This window comes from Cryptomeria japonica, chromosome 4 (genome assembly GCF_030272615.1).
Source record: "Cryptomeria japonica chromosome 4, Sugi_1.0, whole genome shotgun sequence".
Classification (NCBI taxonomy): Eukaryota; Viridiplantae; Streptophyta; class Pinopsida; order Cupressales; family Cupressaceae; genus Cryptomeria; species Cryptomeria japonica.
In genome coordinates this window covers 218,296,356-218,309,952 of record NC_081408.1, presented here as the reverse complement: position 1 = coordinate 218,309,952, position 13,597 = coordinate 218,296,356, and the positions used below count along the sequence as shown (strand labels likewise).

At 31.5% G+C, this 13,597-nt stretch overlaps 1 protein-coding gene across 2 annotated transcripts; it reads left to right on the top strand.

Moving 5' to 3' along the window:
• The first annotated feature begins 8,285 nt into the window (after positions 1-8,285).
• LOC131061935 (putative leucine-rich repeat receptor-like serine/threonine-protein kinase At2g24130) lies at positions 8,286-11,669 on the top strand. 2 transcript variants are annotated; one of them, XM_057995773.2, is made up of 3 exons: positions 8,287-11,077; positions 11,185-11,295; positions 11,434-11,669. In XM_057995773.2, exons 1-3 carry the CDS (start codon positions 8,953-8,955, stop codon positions 11,637-11,639), a joined length of 2,442 nt encoding a protein of 813 aa, XP_057851756.2. In that variant the 5' UTR covers positions 8,287-8,952; the 3' UTR covers positions 11,640-11,669. The 2 variants fall into 2 exon arrangements, with proteins under 2 accessions (XP_059075718.1, XP_057851756.2); XM_059219735.1 differs by having other exon boundaries at positions 8,286-11,077; positions 11,185-11,669.
• The last annotated feature ends 1,928 nt before the right edge of the window (positions 11,670-13,597 follow it).

Genomic DNA, 13,597 nt, shown 5'->3' with positions numbered 1-13,597 from the left:
TGAAAGCGTGATGCGAGACACCATGAAGTAATAATCATGATTGCAGATCAATAACAAGCCATGGTATAAATGATGGATGAGTGGATGCAATGGATGTGATTGCAACAAGTCTAAAAGACAATGGAGCAATAGCCTTTACAAATGGCACATGTTTACTAGTTTTTCACCACCGTACTTATCCAAGGCACCACCGAAGTGGTTTTTACTATTTGGATGAATGATTTTTCTTTACTATTTTCTTGATTTTTTTATTTTTTGTATTTTGTTCAGGACTATTTTCTTAATGTTTTTGGTATTTTCTGATATTGGATAAGCCTAATGCTCTGCACAACTTATGTATGAAACTTTTTGAGATGCATGTTGTTGATCGAATCTGCTAGTGGTTCTCCTCCTAAAGTTGCTAATTGATATGCCCCAAACCCGAAGATAATGGTGATGACATATGGAGCCAGCCAATTGGATTCAAATTTTGCTTGGTGTTCTCTGTTTGGTTGATTGCAAGGATTCTCCCTGAGAACAAGGTCTCCTACCTCAATTGTGTGAGGTTTGACCCTATGATTGTATATTTTTCTCATGCATTACTGATAGGATTTTAGGTGATTGTAGGCATCTTGTCACTTTTCATCAATTAGTTCCAAGTCCTAAAGATGTGAGACTTGGTATTCTTCATCATTTATTAGATTGTGCAAGGAGACTCGTAGAGATGGTAATTCAACCTCAATAGGCAAGATGGCTTCTGCTCCATAAACTAGTGAGTAGGGGGTTGCACCTATGGGGGTTCAAATGATAGTTCGATATGTCCATAGTGCTGGATTCAAACGAATGTGCCAATCATCACTAGCATCATTGACTATCTTTTTGAGGATCCTCAATATATTCTTATTGGATGTTTTTGCTTGACCATTTCCTTGTGGGTAATATGGGGTGGAAAAAAGGTGTTGGCTATGAAACTTTTTATAGAGTTCACAGACATCTTGATTTTTGAAAGCAAGCCCATTATCTGTGATGATGGACATGGGTATACCATACCGACAAATGATGTAATTGAGGATGAATGAGGTGATCTACTTGCTAGTGACTTGGGTGAGTGGAATGACTTCGATCCACTTGGTGAAGTACTCTGTGGTGGTAATGATAAATTTATGATCATTGGATGAAGATGGATGGATTTTACCCACAAAGTCAAGTCCCCATTGACAAAAAGGCCATGGTGTTGTGATAGGTTGTAATTCATGTACTAGGGAATGTATCAGATCTTCATGAACTTGGCACTTCTTGCACTTTCTGAAAAAGTAGTAGGAGTCCTTCTCCATGGAGGGCCAATAGTATCTGGCTCGCATGATTTTCTTTACTAGTGAAGGACCACTTGAGTGAGGCCCACAAATTCCTTCATGTACCTCTTTTAAGGCTTTTTTTATCTCATTCTTGTTCCAAACATCGAAGGAGCATACCATCAAGACTTCATCTATATAAATTCATTCTCTACCATTTTCCATTGGCTACTATGTTCCTAACTCCTTTCGGCTAGATGAGTTACCTCACTGAACTTTGCATTGGTTAAAAAGACCAAGATTTTCAGAAATGAATGCAACAAGTATAGAAAAAAATTGAACAAAGATGCAATAATAAAAGGAATAAATAAATCAAATAGCTAAAAATAGCAATACTGATAATTTTAATTTTTTAATATCTTGGAAAAGTTAAAAAATCTATCCTTACAATTAAGGATTTTACTCTGCAGTCAATAGACCAAACATGTCCATGTGCATGTCATTATAATTGAAACAATCCCATATTCAACAAATTAAGAAATGTAAAACACTCCTTAACATAAAAAATTAAGAAATGTAAAACTCTCCATCCATTTGAATGCCCAATGGGTGCATTAAGCTATAAAATTACAATACTTAAAAAGTGTTTGAAAATAATGCATGGATTGTATAATACATCTTTTAAAATTAATGAGATAAGAGAATAATAATTCATGAACCTTGAGATAAAATGTTTTAATATATGATTAAATAATTTATTTATTTAGTAAAAAATTAAATGTTAATGTATGATTGAATAATTTGTTAATTTATTATAATCTATTTTAATTAAACATTCAATATATTTACTATAAAAAAAATCAATGTCAATTTTTTATAGTTAAACTTATTGAAGTTAAATTTAATATTGTTAAATTTTTACATATATTTATTAAAATTGAATTATTAAAGTTATATTTATTATAATTATGTAAAGAAAATTTAAATTATTTAAATTATATTTATTATGAGGTACTTTCAACCTTCTCAATAATTACCTCTTAGGATTAAATTTTAATTAGGTGAACGGTTCAATTAGCTTTAAGATTCAATAAAGGTTTAATGGAACACTATACATGAACACTAACCCTCTACCAAATCCAAGCAAAACACTAAACCAAATGAAGCATAAACCTAAACCTAATTAAACAATAACTCAACTAAACCATGACTTAACACTATACCAAATAGAACCCTAACTTTAGGCCTAACTAAACATTAAACCAGATTGAACCTAACAATAAACTTGAATATCAAACTAAATTTAACCCCAACCCTATATTCACTAAATTAAATTGAACCCAAAATTTGAACCTAATTGAATATAACCATTCTCTTAAACCAAATTGAATCATAACCCTAACATTAAAAAATATTGAACCGTGATTATAAACCTAATTGAACATCAACGATAACACTAAATCAAACCTAATTGAACATTAACCATAACACTGGATCAAAATGAGAATTTACTCTAAACTAAACATTAAACCAAATTGAAACTTAAGACTAAGCCTAATTAAACATTAAAGAAAATTGAAGTCCAATACCATGTTTACTAAACCAGATCAAGGACCCAATCTCAAATATCAACTTGAACAATAATGTTAGAGGAAAATAAACCCTAACACTAACACTAAAAAAGATTGAACAATGATGATAAACCTAATTGAACCCTAACCATAACACTAAACTAAATCAAAACCCAACCATACACCTTATTGAATAATAAACCAAGTTGAACACTAACTCTAACACTAAATGAAATTTAAGCCTAACCCTAACCCTAATTTAATAGTAACCCTACCACTAAGCTTAACTCTAAAATTAATTGGCAATTAAACTACGTTGAACCCTAACCCTAACACTAAACAAAATTTAACCTGAACCCTAACACTAAATTATATTGAAAAGCATATTGAACCTTGACTCTAACACTAAAAAAAATGAACCCTACCACTAAAACAAATTGAAAACTAACCCCAAAAACTAATTGAAAAATAAACCAACTCAAACCCTAACACTAAAAAAACTAAACTTAATTAAACCCTACCCCTAGGCCTAATTGAACCCTAACACTAAAAATAAACAAAATTGAACCCTAACGCTAAAAATAAACAAAATTGAACCCTAATGATAACACTAAAGGAAATTGAACTATAACCCTATACCTAACTAAATGTTAAACCAAATTGAACTCTGAATCTAAAAAAAATTTAACACTAAAACCAAACCCCAACCCTAAAACTAAGCTTAAGTGAACCCTAGCCCTAGACCTAATTGAACCTTAACCCTAACAATAAATGAAATTGAACCCTAATTATAACACTAAATAAAACTTAACTATAACCCTATACCTAATTGAACGGTAAACCAAATAGAACTCTAAATCTAAAAAACATTGAGCACTGATCCTATGTTCACCAAACCAAAATTGAACCCTAACTTTAAACTTTATTGATCTAATAAATAAAATTGAACCATAACCCTTAACCTACTTAAACACTTAGAAAGATTGAACCCCAACTTGAACACTAAATTATATTGAAAAGTAGATTGAACCATGATTGTAATCGTAATTGAACCTTAATTCTAACACTAAAAAAAAATTAACCCTACCACTAAAACAAATTGAAAACTAACCCCAAAACTAATTGAAAAATAAACCAAGTTAAACCCTAACACTAAAAAAATTGAACCCTCAACCTAAAACTATACTTGATTGAACCCTACCCCTAGACCTAATTGAACCCTAACCCTAAAAATAAACAAAATTGAACCCTAATGATAACACTAAATGAAATTGAACTATAACCCTATACCTAACTAAACGTTAAACTAAATTGAACTCTAAATCTAAAACAAATTTAACACTAACACTAAACTTCAACCCTAAAACTAAGCTTAATTGAACCCTAGCCCTAGACCTAATTGAACCTTAACCCTAACAATAAATGAAATTGAACCCTAATGATAACACTAAATAAAATTGAACTATAACCCTATACCTAATTGAATGGTAAACCAAATTGAACTCTAAATCTAAAAAAAAATTGAACACCAACCCTATGTTCACTAAACAAAAATTGAACCCTAACTTAAAACATAATTGAACTAATAAATCGAATTGAACCATAACCCTTAACCTACTTAAACACTCAGAAAGATTGAACCCCAACTTGAACACTAAATTATATTGAAAAGTAGATTGAACCATGATTGTAATCCTAATTGAACCTTAACTCTAACACTAAACAAAAATTAACCTTACCCCTAAAACAAATTGAGAACCAACCCCAAAACTAATTGAAAAATAAACCAAGTTAAACCCTAACTCTAAAAAAACTGAACCCTGACTCAAAAACTAAACTTAATTGAACCCTACCCCTAGACCTAATTGAACCCTAATGATAACACTAAATGAAATTGAACTATACCCCTATACCTAACTGAACATTAAACCAAATTGAACTCTAAATCTAAAACAAATTTAACACTAAAACTAAATGCCAACCCTAAAACTAAGCTTTATTGAATCCTAGCCCTAGAGCTAATTGAACCCTAATGATAACACTCAATAAAATTGAACTATAACCCTATACTTAATTGAATGTTAAACCAAAGTGAACATTGACCCTATCTTCACCAAACCAAAATAGAACACTAACTTTAAACCTAATTGAACTAGAAAATCAAATTGAACCATAACCCTTAACCTACTTAAACACTTAGAATTATTGAACCCCAACTCGAACCCTAAACCAAATTGAAACTTAATCCTAACATTAAACCATACTGAACACTAATTATAAACCTAATTAAATCCTAACCTTTAACATAATTAAATAATAAACCAAATTTCACCCTACTACTATGCAATATTGATGTAAAACACTAAGCCAAATTGAATCCTAAGCCTTAACTTAATTGAACAATAAAGAAAATTGAACCCTAACCTTAACACTGAACCAAATTGAACCTTAACCCTAGGTTTAACTAAACTTTAAACCAAATTAAAACTTAAGATTAAGCCTGATTAGACATTAAACAAAATTGAATCCTAATACCATGTTTACTAAACCAAATCAAGGACCCAAACTCAAAAGCTAATTGAATAGTAAGTCGATTTGAATAATAATGTTAGAGAAAATTGAGACCTAACATTAATACTAAAGAAGATTGAACCATGACAATAAACCTAACTGAACCCTAACCCTAGCACTAAACTAAACTGAAACCCAACCATACACCTTATTGAACAATAAACCAAGTTTAACCCTAACTCTAACACTAAATGATATTGAAACCTAACACTAACCCTAATTGAATATTAACCCTAATGCTAATCCTAACTCTAAAACTAATTCACAAATAAACCAAGTTGGACCCTAACCTTAACACTAAAGAAAATTGAACCCCAACCCTAACACTAAACTATATTAAAAAGCATATTGAACGATGATTCTAAACCTAATTGAACCTTAACTCTAACACTAAATAAAAATTAACATTAACACTAAAAAAATTGAAAACTAACCCCAACACTAATTTAAAAATAAGCCAAATTCAACCCTAACACTAAAAAGCTAAACCCCAACCCTAAAAATAAGCTTAATTGAACCTTAACCTTAACAATAAAAGAAATTGTGGGAAGCATCATCTCCTTTATGGTGTCTTTGGAGTTTATTGCAGAGGTCACGAGGCTGAAAAATGAAAATGAAAGAGTCGAGAGGCAAATCAATGGCGGCTACAAAGCATACATGAAGAAGTTCTTTGAAAAGGGTGAAAAGTTGGTCACAGTCCAAAATGGGTATGGATGCTCTCCTCTCCCTAAACCCTACCCAATAGTTAGTTTTTTTGTTATGAAATACTTCACCCTTTTGGGCCCCTAATCATATGGATGATGACGAGATGGTCCCCTGCTCATAAGAAAATTTGTTAGATAAACAACAAAAACAATTATGTGGATGACCAGTTAAAGGTACTCAAAAAGCGTTTTCTCAACCTGGAAGAGAAGAATGAAGATTATAAACAGAAGGTCAACAACTTGTGTGAGTATTTTGGTTCTCTCTGTGAAATTATTGATGGTGTTATGAATAAGGTGGTCATGGGAGGGGTCTCTGGAGAGGGCAAAATGAAAAATATAACTAGGAAATTAGCAAAGCAAGGGAATAAATTGGAGAGCACCAAAGACATGGAAGACAAGCAGAAGGACTATTGGACAACTCCGATCGACAGGCTTTAGCACAACTAGAACTTGATCAATAGTGATTAGGCAATTCTTGTTGCAAGGTGTGCCTTTTGTTTTCTAGTTATATGAAACATTAATTGTAGATGATTTACAGTCCAAGACAAACAATGAGCAAATCAAAATCCAATTAAACATAAATAAATATAAACAATAGAAGTATCTTTTAATTTTTTTAATTTGTAATATGAATAGTTAAGCTAATGAAATAATTGAATTCAATGGATGCAATTATTATCAAATTCATATAACAATTCAATTTTCAATAACCAAACTCATAAACAATCCATGCATGTGTTCCATGCTCTAATTCTCAATCCAAGCTAGGTCCAAATTTCTTTCAATCAAATTCATCCAAATTCATAATTAAAAAGATGTTGAGAGAGTCATTAGTTCCTACAATGACAAACATTCCTATATTTTAGGAGAATATCAAAGAAACTAAAGTAATTCAATTCAGTTTCAAATATTTAAATATTTTTGTTTTAAATGTATTAACTATCAATGACATACACATTCATAATTCAAAAGAGGTTTGAGAGACTCATTAGCTCCTCCCATGGCATTACGTTTTTAACTAGCCACTAACTAGTGATTAAATAATTTTATTTGAACCAATTTTCAACAATGACAACCATTATATATTTTAGGAGAATATCCAAGAAACTAAAATAATTCAATTTAGGTTGAAAAATTTAAATTTTTATTTTTTAAATTTATAAACTATTGACATAAATATATATATTAAATTTATTAATGTATAATTATTAAAAAACAAACATTAAACTTAGAAAAATAAGAGAACATAAAAAATCAATAAAATTTCTTTTTTTGTTTAATATAAACAAATTTAAATGAAATACATAAGAATTAAAACATAGAGTTTTTTGGTTTTAATAAGTAAAATTAATTTGATTAAAGTATGCTATTTCAAATTGAACAATTAATCTCAGATAAAATAAAACATTAAAACCAATAATAATAATAATTTTTTCAATAATTAAACTTAAATTTATTTTAACTATTCAATAAATTTTAAATTATTATTATAATAAAAATAAAAAAAGTTTTAAAATTATTAAACATAATTTATTTTCACCTCCACTTACTTTCAATTATATTTATTAACCATGTTTCATAAAAATCATCAATTTAATAATGATTATTTAAATTCAGTTAAACCTAAAAAATAAAAATAAAAATCACTAAAAATAATATAATTTTTTCCAATAATCAAATTTAAAATTTATTTTAATTTATTTTTGAAATAAATTACTAAAATTAATATACATGTACAATAAAATTCTTATTTCTTTATAAGAAAATGGATTCACATGTTGAACTATTTTACCTTTAGCTTTAATTAATATTTTATATTAGTGATATTTATTCAAATTAAATAACTAAATACATTTGTGTTCATTAATATTAAAATATAAATGATATTATTAATTTTTTTATTCAAACTAAATAACTAAATATATTTGTGTTCATTCTAAATGCTATGACACAATTTTTAATGTGAAAATAAAAACTACCTAAACACTTATATTTCATCGAATGCTACGACTAGAAAATAATGTCCCACACCACACAATATTTTAATATTTATCGTTTCTTTTCTACCCACTTTTATATTGGGGAAAAAAAGCAAAAGAAAGATTCATTTACAGATTTCACCCAAAATTAAATTGCACATGGCTTCGCGGCTATTTAATAAGTTTCTGGAGAGCCTGCGAACAACACAGAGTTCAATACACGTGAAAATGAAGATGAAGATGGCTTTAAGTTTAGTATGTCCCCTCCTACTTTTGTTTCTCTCTGCACTGCCTTGCTATATTTCTTTGCTGCATTCTCCTTCTTATTACTCTGATCAACAAGCTCTTCTCTCTTTTAAGCATTCACTTTCTCTCGACCCACACAATTCTTTGTCCGATTGGTCTCCCCATCATTACCTCTGCAACTGGACTGCTGTGGCCTGCTCTTCTCGTCACCAACGTGTGCTTTCCTTGAATCTCACAGGTATGTCTTTAGCAGGCCCCATCTCTCCTTTCCTTGGCAATCTCTCTTTTCTTAGAGTACTTGCTCTCCCGAATAATAGCTTTCATGGCCAAATTCCTTTTCAATTGGGGAATCTTTTTCGCCTTAGAGTACTTAGATTGTCTAAAAATAAATTGGAAGGCTCCATTCCCTCCACTCTGGCTAACTGTTATTCTTTGCAACGTCTCATTCTATCCTATAACCTTTTGAGTGGAACTATACCTTCCCAGCTTGGCCTTCTTTCACATTTACAGATCCTTTATTTAGCAGTAAACCAATTAACAGGCATAATCCCACCTTCTCTAGGAAACCTGTCATCTTTAGTTGACTTGGAGTTGGCGGAAAATAAACTCCATGGTGAAATACCTGTTGAACTTGGTATGCACTCAACTCAGGGTGCTTTATCTTCCAACCAACAACTTGACAGGAGTAATTCCCACTGCTCTTTCCAACTGCACTCTTCTCCAAAATCTGTCATTATCTTCTAACCAATTAACTGGACATATTCCTAATGAACTAGGTATGCTTAATCAACTCACAGTGCTTTCCCTTGGGAACAACACCCTGACAGGAGTAATTCCTAAGAAATTAGGTATGCTTAATCAAATTAGAGTGCTTCAACTCGACCACAACAACTTGACAGGAGTGATTCCTGATTCCATTTCCAACTGTACTCTTATCCAAGTTTTACAATTATGTGCCAACCAATTAACTGGTCGCATTCCTTCAGAGTTAGGCAAATTGTTCCAACTTGAATATCTTTTTTTATGGGATAATCATCTTGTGAGCGGAAGTCGTGGCTTGTCTTTTCTAACAGCCTTGTCTAATTGTTCCTCTTTAAAATATCTACAGTTGTCTCAGAATTATCTTACTGGCACTTTGCCCTCTTCTATTAGCCATTTATCAAGCCGACTCTTTGATTGGAGATTGGCATCAAATAAAATTGAGGGAAATATACCAAGTGGCGTTAGAAACCTCACAAACTTGGTAACATTAGATTTATCTGATAATCATTTCAATGGTTCCATTCCAACAGCACTAAGTCAGCTTCCAAATCTTCAAATGTTGTTTTTGGATAAAAACAATTTAAATGGAAGAATTCCAGAAAGTTTTGGTCATGCAAAACCACTTGGGTTACTGTCATTAAGTGAAAACATGATTTCAGGTGAAATTCCAAAAAGACTTGGTGATCTACCACAACTAAGAGATCTTGTTCTTCATCACAATCAATTGTCAGGGAAACTACCTTCTAGTTTAGGGAGATGCATCACTTTGGAAAAGGTGGATTTGGCTCACAACAAACTAGAAGGAAATATACCTCTTGAATGGGCAGCTCTTGAAAATCTCCAATTTTATTTCAATATTTCCAGCAATTTATTACAAGGTTCTATTTCAGTAATGAGTAAAATGGTAATGGTCCAAGCTATAGATGTGTCTGTCAACAACTTCTCAGGAAAGATTCCAGATGTGCTATCAAGCTGCACAAACTTGCAGTATTTGAATCTTTCATGGAATTCATTTGATGACCTAATACCAACATCACTCACAAGTCTAAAAAACCTTGAAGCTATTGATCTCTCAAGCAACAATTTGTCAGGTACGATCCTAATGGCTTTCCAAGAAATGAAAATGCTTCAATATATCAATCTCTCTTCAAATAACTTAATAGGAGAAGTTCCAAAGAGAGGAGTTTTTTCAAGAATTGATAAGTCAGCAGTTTCTGGAAATGTTGGCCTTTGTGGTGACTGGATTAAATTACAACCATGCTTTGATTCCAAACACAAACAATTCTTGTTCTCTAAAAATGTGATAATACTAGTTGTGATTAGCATTGCAATCTTCATCATGTCTTCTGCAGTGTTCCTATTTTTTTATAGGAGGAATACAAATCAAAATATCCCAAACCTCAACTTTGGGCCTGAAAGGATTTCATATGAAGAGCTTGTAGATGCAACTAGTGGATTTAGCCAAACCAATCTATTAGGAGTTGGTAGTTTTGGATCTGTTTATAGAGGGATTCTCAAAAATGGTACAAATATTGCTGTTAAAGTTCTCAATTTGCAGGATGAAAATGCTATCCAAAGTTTTGAAAGAGAATGCAATGTGCTAAAGAGAGTTAGGCATCGCAATGTGATCAAAATTATTTCAGCATGTTCTAACCTTGATTTTAGAGCATTGGTTCTTCCATTCATGTCAAATGGAAGTTTAGAGAGATGGCTATATCCTCAGGGAGGAGATGAATGCAGATTAAATTTGGCTGACCGATTAAGAATAGCAAAGGAGGTAGCACAAGGAATGGAATATCTACATCATTATTGCTTTGTTCAAGTTATTCATTGTGACCTGAAACCCAATAATGTGTTATTAGGGAATGATATGACTCCACATATAGCAGACTTCAGCATTACAAAACTCTTATTTGAGAATTCATTGACTTCTACAACTACACTAAAGGGATCTATTGGCTACTTTGCACCAGGTATAAAATTTTGCATTATCGCAATATAGATTGTCATTGCTTTTATTTTATTCTATATGATTATTTCATATGGATTGAGAATCATAGTTAGTAATATTATATTGCAGAGTATGGAGTTGGTGGAAATATTTCAACAAAAGGAGATGTCTATAGCTATGGAATTCTACTTTTAGAATTGTTGACAAGGAAGAGACCAACAGATACCATGTTTGTAGAAGGTATTGATCTACCAAAATGGGTAAGTATAGATTTTCCAAATAAAATTGAAGAAGTGGTAGACAACCAACTGCTTAGAGATGTTAATGAGTCAAATAAAGCAATGGTGTTAACATGCCTTAGCCAATTTATGCAAGTAGGATTGGTTTGCACAAGGGAGCTGCCACAACAACGTCCGAATATGATGGAGATAGTTGAAAGATTAGAAAAAATAACAAGTGCATTTCTCGGTACTCCAAGAGATTTTCATTTGCCAATAAATATCTTACCTTTGCTTGAGAGTACAAATGAACCAAGAAATTGTAATTCAAGGAGCCCTAAAAATTGGTCTACATCTACATCTTAGCTCTTCACTCAACTAATAGCAACTGTTAAGTATTCCTGCCTTGTTTTGTCATAAAATATTTCTTATAGAAAACCCTTTTTAATAATTTACTATATGAGTTTAGTCTATTGTGCATTATGCAAGTTTAGGGAGAAAATTAATGCTATAATTTTTCACCAAAAATATTAATTTGACATGTTATATATTAACTGAATATTTCAATTTTTTACAAACAAAGGTAAAAAGGTAAATTTTCTTGTTAAATAGAAATAGCAATGATCAATGTAGAAATAGTTAATCTAAAATCTCTAGACTGTGCATATTTAGCACAAAGAAGCCACTGATAGATTGTTGTAGATTACTAATTAGTTAGAAATTAACTAATATTCTTGAATAATAAAAGAAATTCATCCTTCACTTTACTTATGAGTTGCCAGTGAAGATTTCAAATATACATGTCATGCAACTAATTATAGCACAATCAGTTTTATAGAAATTAATTTAATCTACAAATATAACATTGCTGATTGCAAAGTGGAGTGGAAGGCATTTTTTAATATAAATTTGCTAGCAATCATGGCACACACTCAGGTTCTTGGTGCAATTTTTATGTCAGGCATATTACCTATTGCAGCAGTTTTGTATTTGTGGATGTCATCTATCTCCTACACTCAAAACATGTAACTTATTATTTAACTCAGTTCAATTGAAATCCAATATGTTTTTTCATTTTTGTAACTTTTATCATTGTTCTAACCTTTTCATATCATTTCATCTGTGGTCAGTCTTAAACCACACATATTAAGCAACATATTAAGCTTAGAGAATATTAGTCAATTCTGAGTGCTTAACACTTTTAAGCCTAGAACTCAAAGCTTAATGTATGTGATTTAAGACATCCATCCATCTACCAGCCACTGAATAGATATTAGACAAAAGCACATAATGCTGATAATTCCTATGCTTGAACCGATACCCTACACAGCCAAGGAGATGAACCAATAATGCTTCATAACAGCAACAATGTGAAATTTCCTCATTCATCTATAAAAGTATTGCCATCCATCCTATCTCGTGTTTCATCAACGAGAATGCAGAAAAACACAAACAAGGGTAACACCATCCTACATCAACGAGCTGAATAAATTCTATTACATAGTCATGTATAGCATATATTACAATAATTGCACTCCATGGAACTACATCCTTGGTGGGCATCTTGTCAAACACTTACTGGTGAGCAGAACAGGATTCAGGGTTTTGCTTTACTTACCATTTGAAATATCCCATATAGCTTTAGTGCCTTATCAAACCACTCAGGAGGAATAAATGCAGCAAAAAATTTGTTTCATGACATAAAATTTCATTATGCCGTCTCCTCAAAGAGCTTCAGTGCCTCTTCCACATGACCATTCTGTGCATATCCTGCCATCAGTGTAGTCCATGAAATTTTCGTAAATAGTTCTAGAATTTCATTGAAATACCCATTTTCCAATTACCCAACCATCATTGCATTTCATGAAGCTGTTTCTTGCTTAGACAATTTGTTATACAGTTTGCATGCATCGTCTACAATCCTACCTTTAGATTACATGTAAATAAGATCATTACTGACATAAACATCTGAATCAAGCACACATCTAGTCATATTTATTGAGCAAGTTTACAGTGCTCCAAAGCTTGCATACAACACAAGATGATAAAATACAATCAAAGGTGAACTCATTTGGCTTAAATCCTGCTTGCTGCATTTCATAAAACCAGCTCAAGGGTAGTAAGTTGCAATCAATGGATTCCAGGAGACCACATCATTGTATAGTCATTACCTTCAGTATTCTTCGACCATCTCCAAACTACAACACTTAGCATATAACAAGATAAGCTTGGTACCTATATTAATTTCAGGGGTAAATCCAGTTAGAATGATTTGGGTGTGGACTAGTTTATCTTCTGGAAGAGCTTTGAACTTGAGGCAACTC

Coding starts and splice junctions, on each gene's coding strand:
- LOC131061935 (XM_059219735.1), top strand. CDS start 8,953: ATGGTGAAATACCTGTTGAACTTGGTATGCACTCAACTCAGGGTGCTT. Junction 11,078..11,184: donor TATTGGCTACTTTGCACCAG/GTATAAAATTTT, acceptor ATTATATTGCAG/AGTATGGAGTTGGTGGAAAT.